Here is a 12823-nt window from a genome sequence, read left to right as displayed (position 1 = left end):
GGTCGCTATACATTCTAATACGTAAAGATAGATTCAGCAGTGAGGGGCGATAGTGTATATTTAGATAAGTGCTCGGGGCTTGCCAGAACCGCTACCAAACTGACTACTACAATCTATATGTTGTATACGTGAACTCTGTCTTACTCTCGTCACCAAGATACATTTTTTCACATCATCCACTGGTACATCATTTTTCTTTTATTCCGATGTGAGCCATCCTTGTCGTACATCAGTACGAATATTCCCATCGCAATTGTAGAACAATTTCACCAGGTATGAATTATATGACAGGAGCTGAGCCAAGTTGGAAATTAAATTATTTATAAATTTTCTTGTTCTGGAGCAGTTTGGTGTCACCTGATGGCCTTGACTCCTTTTTCTACTGGGGATAATACATCATATGCATGGGCCTTGGGAAACCTTGGCAATTTTGCGATGTTACTGCGTAAGTAACGTGTGGATGACCCATTTAAATCGCGAACATTCCCATGCGAAATATCTGCGAAAGCCTCTTGGTGCACTTATGATTTTACTTTACGATGTTAATTTCCTCAAAATAATGATGCGAAATTTTTTTCGACGCTTCCTCTCTATTGGACATCAATAAACGATAATTGTGTATTTTCCCAGTCTTAGATTTTTAATAAATAATATTTTTTTCCGCCAAGAAAAATCATAATTGTAGCTAAAAATATGTGACGATGGAAATGGATTTCTAGAAACGTCTCGACAGAAATTTCTTGATGGAGAAACGATACAATAGTTCACATTGCAGTCAGTCACATGACGTTTTCGTTTGAGTGTCGAATCACTCACAGGGGTGCGTGGGTGAATTTGACATTGTGCATCATTGGATTAGCACGAGCAGCAACCGTCGTATATGGCAGAGTTTATTTTTCGCTTTTTCTTTAGAGTCTTATGAGACAGAACTTTATTTTAAAACTTGGTTGACCGAACGGGTCAACGTCATCGAATCCCGACTGACAACATTTGGGATTAGTCATCGACACTGGCTTTTGTACCCCCAATGGTCTATTCCCTTGCCAAAATTATCTGAATATCTTTCGAGTGATGGACTTCACTCGTCTTTCGTCTGTGATAATTTGGGCATGATGATGGATTTTTGAGGGATATGACGGTATGAAAATTAGTCACTGGATGCGTTTTATTATGGTTTTAGTCGGCGTATGACTTCAAAGCGTTTGATCTTATAGTCCAATAAAAATAGTGTAGATTTTATTAACGCATACACATTTATTAAATAAATTTTTCTACAGCAATTTAACCCATTGGGTCTTCTGAAATAACAAATAAATTGGATAAATATTTGATATTTATTCTCATTCTGCGGTTAGATATCACATATTTTCGTAGCATAAAAATCCGAAGAATTATTTTTCTCCCTAATTTATCGTTCACGGGGGATGATCTAGCATTGCCGTGTGAAAATTCAAGCTGAAGTGAGGGTGGGAGTCTGAAAATGGTTGAGGGGTGGGGTGTCGAGGTACGATGATGAGCGCCTCAAGTAGCAGATTAAAATTTAGTTTTGGTTAGTTCGCGCGCAGGGCCACGGGCGATTGGGACTGCCAACGCAGTAGAACGACAGACAGACGCGAGACAACGAAACAAAATAAATAGAAAATAAAAGTTGTAACATTGAGTAGTTATCATTTACGTGACGGGGGGGTAAGTGCTCTTTCGGGCACCGAAGTGGTGAGGATTAAGTGTCAAATATTTATTTATTTATTTATTTTTTCAAATAAATTTCTACGAAGTTCATCGAAATTTTTCAAGCAATTCTGCTGGATTCATTAACACTCGTTGCTGGCCACTTTTTAAAGCTAAGCGGATTGTCAACGTTTTTGGGTGAGAGAGAAGGAGAGAGCTCTCTTACCAACGACGACTATTTGCTGAGCTTCCTATAAGGCTGTGCGCGGACGAACGAACGCCCAGAGTTTAACGCAACTCTATATCGTCAAGTAAGTTTTTGCGAGAAATAAGGAATGTTTTGAGAAAATGTACCCCTGGGAGGGGGTGGGGGGGGAGGGACTTGTTTTTGAAAAAGTTCTGTGAATTTTACCCGACAATTCAGTGCATTTCAACGATATAACACGTGCGGTAGTGAATTAATTTACCTAATTACGTAATTAAGCTTTCGGGAGAGGATTTAATTACGAGTGAGTTTTTAATTAATTGTATCACCTTTTTGACGAAGTGAAAGCGAAAAAATCGTGAGCTTTCGACGGATCATTGAAAATAAAATCAGTTTTTTGAAATTGATTCAAAATCTCAAATGACCGCTGATATATGATTTTTTAAACGAAAAACCGCAGTTATTCGTTGAACAACTCGTGTCTCCCTATTCGTAGCCGTCTATCTAGGTATCTAGGCTCGGTGTCCGTATTATTTTTAGAGAAACGTAACGTGAGGAGGAGCAGAGGCGCCGAACCCAAGAGCATTTCGTTGGTATCCCCTAGTATCCGTCACCAATCACTGAATAATTGTCGCATACACCAGGATATTCCTATGAACGAGAAAAATTTTCGTGGGTAATTCCCTTACAGACGCTTGTGTCGACCTATTGACTGTGAAAACCGAGGGAATTTCAACGGAAATCGGGAGACTGAGACGTGGGTGGCTCACGGCAATATCCACCGACGGCCCCTTCCACGTTATACTACAACTCAGCTGTTAAAAATATCCGCATACCGAGAGTTTCGTCCAACGAAATCGTCAATTTTTATGTTTCAGAGAGTAGAAGTGAATAGTACAGGAGCGACGGGGTAAAATGAATCAATTCAGCAGTTTCGTTGTCAATTAATATCTCGAAATTTGAAGGAGACACCGGAAGTTCTATCGAGATATTTTTGTAGTCCTCAATTCACCCGATAAAAAAATGTTTATGAAAATTTCGATATCTCTCTTATATTTCGAGATATTTCTTGACAACAACTGTATTGACGCAATCGTTTGACCGGTTTAACTGCTTTACTACTGAATGTTCGAGGGAAAATTGAATACTAGTAGATATGATCAACAGGTCTGACCGGCACGACTCTTTCCACTTACGCATGGAACGTACAATCAGGGATATCCGTACGTGTGCAGTCAGCCTCGTTAATGCATTTCCCCTGAATTAGAATAAACAGCTGTATCTCCGAATTGGCAGAGTGAAATTCCCAATTTTTTTATTCATTTTGAAGGTATCTGTTTGAACTTCATAATGAGGCCTGGCTCGTCTAAATCGGATCGTCCGGTCGCATGATATTGCCGATTGATCACCGTCCGTTCCACTCCCGATAAGATGAATCATAAAAATTGTTACCGAACTGTTACATCTCGTCATGCAATTTGATTTCGTTATCCAATGTCCTGAATAGTTGATGTACAGGTGCAGTAAACACAATCACTTGCATCGCATTGCATGACCCTGAGATGACTTTTCTGGGGTAATCGCGAAAATAGACCGTAACGCGAACGATAAACTGTGTCAAATATCTCGGCTTTACTTATATTATTTTTTGACCAGTGAGTATTCCTGTATTTTTGTATTCGCGGATATTTTCATCTGGAATAAATAAATATATTCGGTTAATATTCGAATACAGTCATTCCTTCGGTGAATTGATGTATCATGGGATGATGAAAATGTTATGAGTGACTGTACCAAATTCACGACGAGTTAAAAATGTTACGATAAAATTTATAAGTTTCGCCAAATGTACAGAAATAACTTGCGGTTTGAGTTATAAGAATGTGAGCGACAGTTACGAGAGGGGCAGCGATCTCCAAGTGTGCCTTGTACGAATCCTTTTGCCAACTTTTACACATTGGACACATTGTGTCACGCGAATTATCCCCTCGTATTTTTATTCATTTTAACATTCAATGAAAACAATTTTTGCGTAATTTTTCGGATTCGCCTGAACAAATAGGCGGTGAAATAAAATAAATCATTGGTATTCACAAAGTGTTTGTTCATGAGTACGGGTGAGATGTCAAGGAACAAATGATGATGCAAATTAAATAGGAAACGGACTTTTATCGTCACTCGCGTAAAATTCGGGGAGAGACTCTTGAGCGCTCGGAGATTCACCGCTCGGTCGCGAAGAATTTTTGACCTCTCGTAAGTAGTATCAGTGCAGAGTGGAGATGACTTGTAATGCCAGACGTAATAACTGTTCTGTTAGATAACTGAGCTGTCTATTTCGAGCTAAGCATCGTATTAATAATAGGAACTAAGATTTACGTCACAGTGTCGGCATCGCTTATGATTAATTATCAAATTTGCAAATTCAATGGGTCATTCTGTGCGAAATAAAAATTAATCATCACCGATTAATGTCTCTTCCTCTTTGGATTTCAGGAGACACTGCTGTGTCACACGATAGACAGACAATCGTGAGCGCTGATAGCGCTCAATCTGAATGTCACCACGAAAATTGAATCATTGAAGGCGGACAGACCGGTGGATTGAAGAATTATCCCTTCGATAGTGCGTAATAAATATTAATTGGGGCATCATAAGAGAGTTTAGAGGAGGGCACCCCGTTGAAAATGGGGGTCGCCGATGATTTCGCACCGAGCTTCACTCAGAAGCCTCAGCTGAGGCAGGAGGACGATGGAAATCGCTTGATATTCGAATGTCAACTTGTTAGTTCACCAAAGCCCGAAATCACTTGGTCAAGGGGTGAAACACAACTCAGCGAGGATGACAGAACAAATTTTAAAATACAGAGCATTGGGGCTAATAAATTCCTCGTTGTACTTGAGCTCGATGACGTCATTGAGACTGATGCTGGATTGTACAAGGTCAAGGCCAAGAACACGATGGGCGAGGTGGCGGCGTCTATCAACCTGAACTTCAGTCGTAAGTCTAATTACATGAATGAATAAAAAATTGTGTTTATTTAAATCTGAAACGAAGGGGTAAATGAGTCAAGAAAGAACGTTTTTATTTTCCGGGACATCGAACTAATGTTCAAGAACTCATCTTTAATTTGCAGAAAATTTCGATAATGTAAAGTAGTGACGGATATCTTTGATAAATTTTTAAAAATTAGTGACATGACTTTGAACCGCAAAACTATTTTTTTTTGTAAATCCGATATTTCTCTCATTCTCAATCACTTAAGGATCGTTTGAAACGTAGTCAGGCATGTGGTGCAAAATATTTATTTATCTTAAAATTTCTTATGAATTCTGGGATTCGGAATTGTAAACTGATGCGTTTGGTTCGCGTTTTCAGCATAAAAATACATTTCAGGGAAACGTTGTGGGATAAAACAGTCGTGTCAATTTAATGAGTAAGAATAGCAATGAGAGCGTTAAGAAAACTGAATTAAAATACAGTAGAATTTTTTATCGCATTTTTTTGGACGTAAATTCATTAAACAATTTAGTGATTTTCGGTTCAGTAATAATGGTTATATTTTGCAGCCATGGACGAGCCTAGAGAAAAGTAAGTCAATGAGCGAATCGTTTCGTAAAAAATTTGAAGGACTTTGGAAATGTTTGAAATTGATATCTGTTTTGGCCGATTGAAACCACTAGCTGCGATTATAGTCTTTAGGCAATATTTATTTGATTTGCAAACTCTGCGCATTGATCAGCTGCTTCTGCCTCTCTCCGCAAAATTAATCAGAAATATATCAGCATTCTTGATGAAGTGATTATTTACTTTTGTCTCTACGCTTGCACTTCTCTATGCTACCGCTTCATAACTATTTTTCACTTCTGCTTTATTTCCAATTTTCATTTTTTTTCTCTTTGGTTTTAGCTGCTCAGCCAAAGCTGAGGAAACGGTGAGTGCTTTGATGTTTTCTCTTGAAGATTATTATTTTTTATTTAACCAGTGGATTTTGAATGTTGAATTTCCGAGTTTTGTGTGATGATTAATCTTATTGAAAAAAAAGGTAAACTAAAAATGAGTTAAAATTAGAAATTACACCCAAAAACTCCATTTTAGTTTGCAAAATATCCGGTGCGGATATTCCGGTCTATTTTCTCAAACTGTCACGTATTTTTCCCTAAATTATTTTCTCCGCAGAGCAATGAACAATTTCAATAGTCAATTTACAAGTACTTTAAATAAGTTCCATCCATAAATAGCACATAATTGTTGATTTTCATTCACCTACTCTTAAGTAAATGCCCTCCATCTGCTGCTTCTCCAGTAAAAATAGGTTAAATAGACAAGTTCCCTCCAAATTTAGAAAGCTCGCCTATACGACGCGTGCATTTGAAATCGAGCGTTCAAACCTCGACGATATTGGAACAATTTTCACCGAAGAATTGCTTCAATGATTGCCGACAATAATTAATTATTGCGTCTGGTTATTGCAGACAAATCGATGGTATCGCGCCAACATTTGCGAAAAAACCCGCCATCAGACAAGAGGACGATGGCAAGAGGCTGGTCTTCGAGTGCCGCATCACTGCCGATCCGACACCCAAAGTATCGTGGTTTCATGATGGGAATCTTGTCAAGAATTCGCCGAGGCACAAGGTAAATAATATTCCACTATCCACTACATGAATAATTTATAAATCAACAATACTAAGATTTTAGTTTATTTTCGCTTATTTCCCTGTTAATTTTGACACCCGTGTGATGGTGATTGTTTCAGCTGGCCATTGATAAAGATGGTCACTCGTACTTTGCCAGTCTCGAGATTAAAAATGTGACCGTTGAGGATGCTGGAAAATACAAGGTCAACGCAACGAACGAGCTCGGCGAGTCCAACGCAACAATTTCCCTGAATTTCGATAGTAAGTTTTACTAATAAAATCCACCTCACACACTTCAAAAGCTCATACTACCATCCTAACTCGGGATGTATATCGATCTATCATTATTCTTTATTTCTCTACCACTGTTATGATTTTTTAAATATTTTTTTTCGTTTCAACTCTCGATTGATAAGATTTTCCTCAATTTTTAATTTATCTTAATTTTTTGTTTCATATTTTGTTTTATTCCATTATTATTTCTCTGTCAATTAGTTGAACTTTGTGTTTATGTATTTTTTAATTTATCATGATCATTCTCCAACTATCGCTGGTGATTCTTGAAGGGGCGTATCGATCGTTCACTGGAGTTTTAAATATATTGATATTCAGAGAGGAAACGAGAAAATAGTGAGAGAAGCAGATATCGAATTGTACGATATACAGCCCGGCTTGACTGACATCGACGTGGATTATCACGTCGTCAGACAGAATAAGTAGAGCGCGATTATCATTCATCAACTAAAATAACGAAAATACCAATCATCCGCTGCTTTATATGACATTTATTAATTTTAATAGTTTTTACTTCAGAGCAAAACAAAAACCAAAAACAATATTTGGCCTGACGCTGATGCTTCACTAGGTTGCTGCTTAGATTTTTTTCATATCCCGGAGAGGAAGAGCAGTTGGGGGAAAATTATTTGGAATATTTTATCATATGAAAGCCAATCGTGGAGCGAGATATTCTTTTCGTGGAAAATATCTTACGATTTGTTGAGTAATTGTTTGTTTTTGCAAGTGTGGAAACATGATCTGAAGGCTAACGATACACCTCACGGGCCAAAAACTATTTTTCAAGAGTATCGGACGATTTTTTTCATCACAATTTTCCATGAATTTCACAATTTTAAATTAAATTAGCCTGACGTTGATTAATTTTTTTCAAACCAACCAGAGATAAATTCTTCCTTTAGCTCTTATATTTCCCCGCTACCGAGCCAGAAAGACCGCTGAATTTCGCTCCACGATCACTAGTTTTATTTTCTAATTTATCCCCAACTATTTTTCTCCGGGTGGTTTATCTGTTATTGTTACACGTGTTTGTCGTGTGGGAGTCTAAAAGCGCTGTTGAATACCTCATTACCGATTTTGTCTCAAAACTGAACGGACAATAACGGAGGTACCGTGAATTTTTTACTCCACCCGTAAATAAAAATCCTCTGAAGCAAATGTTCAATGAAATGAAGTCGATTCGGGATGTATCATATGTTCATCGACGAATAAACAATGACAAAGGGATCTGAGCAGCTGAGGATGTACCCCCGATCGATACGTCACTCAGGAGTGACATATGTTAATATACATGAATGAATGATGAATTTGTACGAAAAACCTAGGCGACGAAGCGCCCGTACCCGATGACGGCATCAAGCCGACATTCACCGAACGACCCGTCATTAGACAGTCCGATGATGGCAACACTATAACATTCGAGTGTCGATTAGTCGGAGATCCAAAACCTAGTGTTAAGTGGTAAGAAAATCGGGAAGAAAAAATTATAATTTTTTTGTAGTTTTTTTTTTAATTAAATTGATCGTGTGAATAAACGGAAAACAATGAACCAAATCAGGTATCATGGAACCAACGAACTGAAGGAGAGTGGAAGGTTCAAGATATCCCTTGAGATTGACCAGAAACTGTACTATCTCGCTAGACTGCAGATTAGCAATGTCGCTAAAGCTGATGGGGGTGAATACCGAGCTGTTGCCAAGAACAAAAATGGACAGGGGACAGCAACAATTAATCTCAATTTTGAAGGCGGAGATAAACCGAAGTATGGTGATAAACAACATTGAAGTACTCGACGAAATTTTAATTCTGTTGGATTTTTCCGTGCGTAAAATGTGCTCGTTCTTTTCGAAATAGAAATGTTCAATTTTTTTTATTGCGGAACCAAAACCCACTGATTATCATCGTCTCTTATACCGCGAAAAATATAAATAATTTTCGATAGGAAAAATATTTTCTAAAATTAATCGCATTTTGCTACTCTACAAAAACGGTTCCGTTCCATCCGCAAGTCAAAATTTCGTCGAAAATCCGGACCTAAAAATGACTTGAAAATTCCCCAATTGAGAAAACCATCTCGAGTTCTCAATTCGTGAATTTTCACACTCTATCAAAAAACAAAACCAAAAAACCGACGATCCGCGCAGAATTCCGGACGGCAAGGCTCCACGTTTTCCAAAAAAGCCGACAATCCGTCAAGAGGGTGATTTGCTCATAATGGAGTGCATTCTTGAGGCCCACCCAGTCCCCGATATAACCTGGTACCAAGGGACATCACCAATCAACGGTAGTTCACGGATTAAGATGTCAAGGAAAGCAACTGGCAAGGACACTTATTTACTCACCCTTGAAATCACAAATCCTACAAAGGCAGACGGTGGAAACTACCGTTGCAATGCGTTTAACAATTACGGAGAGAGTAATGCAAACATCTCACTCAATTTCCAAGGCAAGTCGTTATCATTTTTTTTTCGTGCACGGAAATCGATATTTTTGCGATACACCTTTACTCCACAAAATATTCCATTTCACAAACAAAAACCGGATTGAGTGCACGAATTTAGAAGAGGAATGTTGAAATGAAACTGATTGAGTTCGAATATGGGGTGGTTTTTTTTTTAAATTGTATATCCCGGGTAAGTTTGTCCAATCTAACATACCTCTTTGTCTCGTCTCTTTTGGCTTCGGTAACTTTAATAACTTTAATCACATGAATAATTTCATAATATTAATCCTCATCATTAACTCGGAAACTTCTAAGTATCTCAAGTATTTTCGCGCTGATTATCGCTGATTAATAGCACACGACAGTTGCCTAATTGATGATATTTCCAAGATGCAGAAGACGCGGCTGGTTTCGCACCGACATTCATCGAGAAGCCGCGCATCATTCCGAACGAGAGTGGTACACTGATCACCATGAAGTGCAAGTGCAAAGCCAAACCCAAGCCTGAAGTAACATGGTTCCGCGGTTCAAATGTCGTCAAGGAAACCGCAAAGATAACGATTAGCGAAAAATCGCTGGAAGAGGATGTTTATGAATTGACTATGGAGATAAAAGTAAGATCGAGGAAGAAATATAATTCTGCCAGTCACTGGAAATATTCAAAGCCCATCAATTATCAAATCCCCCAACCTTTCAGGAACCCTCTGGTCCAGATGGTGGTACATACAGGTGTCACGTGGAGAACGAATTCGGCCAAAGTAATGCTAATCTCAATCTCAACATCGAGGCGGAACCTGAGCAGGAGGGTGATGGTCCCACATTCGTGGAGAAGCCGAGGATCCAGTCGTCGGACGGTGGAAAAGTCGTCATTATGGACTGCAAGGTCAGCGCCAAACCCAAACCAGACATTGTTTGGACTCATGCTGGAAAGATCATCAAGGAATCGTCAAAAATTTCGATGACTGTGGTGGAAGAAAAAGAGGGTATCTACTACATAAAACTGATACTCAACGATCCCGGCGCCGAGGACTCTGGCCTCTACAAGTGCAATATCAAGAACAACCTGGGTGAACTCAATGCCAATCTCACTCTAAATGTTGAAAGTAAGTTTTTTTGGAACTCAATTAACTGAAAAGTAATTCTCATTTTGTAAAAATGATAACTCAATAATCCACAATTCTTTTTAATTCTTCCAGTCATCCCAGTGATCAAGGAGAAGCCCAAGGTCGTCAAGATAATAAAGAAGAAGACAGTGATTGTAGAATGCACAGTTCTTTCCAAATTCGCCCCTGACTGCACATGGTTCAAGGAAGCACATGCAGTACAAGTTGATGACAGGCACAAACTTCATGTCGAGAAGATCAAGGAGGGTGAGTTTGCTGTCAAGCTCGAAATCGAGCAAGTGTCGACTGCTGACAAGGGTAAATACAAACTTGTGGCGAGAAATGAGAAGGGCGAAGCTACCTCACAAGTCGTCGAGGTTGCTGAACTACCGGAGGAAGTTGAGAAACCAAAGATTGGGTCAGGATTGAGAACTGTGACTGTTGAACACGGAGAGACAGTTGAGCTGAGTGCTTGTCTCACGAAGCAGGATAAGAAGAACAAATGCACTGTTGAGTGGTACAAGTAAGTCAATTTTCTCATTAATAACGTTGGAATACGGTCTTGAGCATAATTAGGTTGCACATGACCTCCACTGAACTCTGTTAGTGATTGTAATTTTCGCTGTTTCCCTATTGATCATTACAATAATTTCAGAGATTCGAAGATCGTCACAACAACGAAGAACATCAGCATTTCATTCAATGGAATTGAGATGAAACTCATTATAACTTCATCGACCGAAGAGTTCAGTGGTACCTATAAAGTAGTTGTGAGGAACGAAGCTGGACAGGATGAGTCGAGTGCCAAAGTCACTGTCAAGGTAAAGATCATCAATATGGAACATGAGACGTTGATAATTTTATTAGTTATAAGATATTGGTCAAAAGATTTTCATGATTGGTCAACTTTTCAAGCTACGCAATTTATCCCTTCGAACTTGTGAAGTTCCCCTAAATATTCTTGCCCCAGAGGTGATTAATTCAGTGCCCACCCGAGATAACTTTCACTCCCGATTGTCCCTCGATGTTTCGCATGCCTCACCCTTAAAAAATTCTAGAAACGCGAGGAAAAGAAGGAGGAAGAGGAGGAGGAGGAGAAGAAGAAGAAAAAGATTGTGAAAAAGAAGAAGGAAGAGGAGGAAATAATTGAGGAAGAGAAGAAGGTGGAGGAAGAGAAGAAGATCGAAGAGAAGAAGAAAGAGGAGAAGAAGAAGATGGACGAGAAGATCGAGGAGGTGAAGACAATTGAGGAGAAGAAAAAAGAGGAGAAGAAGAAAGTTGAAGAGAAAATTGAAGAGGTGAAGAAGATCGAGGAGAAGAAAAAGGAGGAGAAGAAGAAAATCGAGGAAGTGGCCAAGGTCGAGGAGAAGAAGAAAGACGTGAAGAAGAAAGTTGACGAAAAAATCGAGGATGTCAAGAAGATCGAGGAAAAGGTAAAGCAGAAATGGGATATTCACTCGCAGCTTCAATATATTGACTTGACTAACAATTTTAGATGTTAGAAAACGCTTCGATGCGCACTCACAATCTTAACTCGAGGATCGAGTGCTTCTTACTGCCATGCAACGCCAGCACTACATTCGTCTTCTGCGATTGGCAACGGCCTGTTCTTCCAATATTTTTATTTTTTTTTATCTCGATTTCTTGATGAACCAAAATTTTTCGTGTTTGAACGTACGTTCGTAGGAGCATTCAATATCAAATTCGATAAATGATGCTGGTGATGATAGCGAGGTAACTGATCATGATGCTGAAGATCTGGTGAGTGCCATCGAGACCAGTATTGCTGAACCTATCATCGATGAACCAGAGTCTGACATTTTTGAATCCATTTCAAACGTTGAGGTACACTTGCAGTCATTGGGATACACTGTACTCCTCATAGATCTTTTTATTAATTTTGGAATATTTAACAACAAAATTCGCACAATTTTAAGGGAACTATCTAGTAGATAGTTTCTTTAGAGAAAACTTTTCAAAACTTATGACGACAATTTCGGTCAAAAATTGAAAATAATTTATACACTCGATGCTTTACTCTCCCCTTCGAAGCTTATTTTTTCATTATTTTTGGATCATCAATACGATTTCGTTTTCATTTTTTTTCAAGGAAAATGGAGATGCTAAACCAAATGGTCTCGCGAAACCCGAAAAGGTAACACATTTTTTTTTCACCGAGAACAGTTCTATACACACAATTATCATATGTACAATATTCGTTGCCATCAGTTTTATTGTTCCTAATAGGAAGGGAAATGTTCAGAAATTCTAGGACATTTTGCAATACTATAACCTTCCTGAACATTCTGTAATTTTTACCGAGCATTTCTCTCCCTCTACTTGTCCTCCTCAACCCCAATGCATGCACCTGAGTTCGTCCCTATTGTAAAAAGTCTTGACAATTCAAAGATAATTTTAAAACGTATAATTTTGCTTTAAAAGTTGTACCAATCATTCTTATTTTCTTCGTTTC

The 12823-nt window shown here is 38.6% G+C and overlaps 1 protein-coding gene across 28 annotated transcripts in view; it reads left to right on the top strand.

Annotated features, from left to right (window-relative positions):
* Positions 1-1552: 1552 nt before the first annotated feature.
* The window catches only part of LOC135170795 (twitchin), a 51472-nt gene continuing 40201 nt past the window's right edge, over positions 1553-12823 (top strand). For 21 of the 28 annotated variants that reach the window (XM_064137075.1, XM_064137005.1, XM_064136954.1 and 18 more), the window contains exons 1-15: positions 1553-1979; positions 4367-4870; positions 5780-5804; positions 6346-6508; positions 6630-6771; positions 8130-8265; positions 8363-8566; positions 8949-9250; positions 9644-9861; positions 9945-10350; positions 10444-10873; positions 11006-11171; positions 11409-11783; positions 12037-12195; positions 12461-12505. In XM_064137075.1, coding sequence (XP_063993145.1) covers positions 4558-4870; positions 5780-5804; positions 6346-6508; positions 6630-6771; positions 8130-8265; positions 8363-8566; positions 8949-9250; positions 9644-9861; positions 9945-10350; positions 10444-10873; positions 11006-11171; positions 11409-11783; positions 12037-12195; positions 12461-12505 — 3084 coding nt within the window. In that variant the 5' untranslated portion in view covers positions 1553-1979; positions 4367-4557. Of the gene's footprint in view, positions 1980-4366; positions 4871-5439; positions 5462-5779; positions 5805-6345; positions 6509-6629; positions 6772-8129; positions 8266-8362; positions 8567-8948; positions 9251-9637; positions 9862-9944; positions 10351-10443; positions 10874-11005; positions 11172-11408; positions 11784-12036; positions 12196-12460; positions 12506-12823 lie in introns of all 28 variants that reach the window. The other 7 variants (XM_064136854.1, XM_064136861.1, XM_064136996.1 and 4 more) reach the window with 7 other exon arrangements.

The sequence above is a fragment of the Diachasmimorpha longicaudata genome, chromosome 2 (genome assembly GCF_034640455.1).
Source record: "Diachasmimorpha longicaudata isolate KC_UGA_2023 chromosome 2, iyDiaLong2, whole genome shotgun sequence".
NCBI lineage: Eukaryota > Metazoa > Arthropoda > Insecta > Hymenoptera > Braconidae > Diachasmimorpha > Diachasmimorpha longicaudata.
This window is presented reverse-complemented; position numbering and strand designations above follow the sequence as displayed.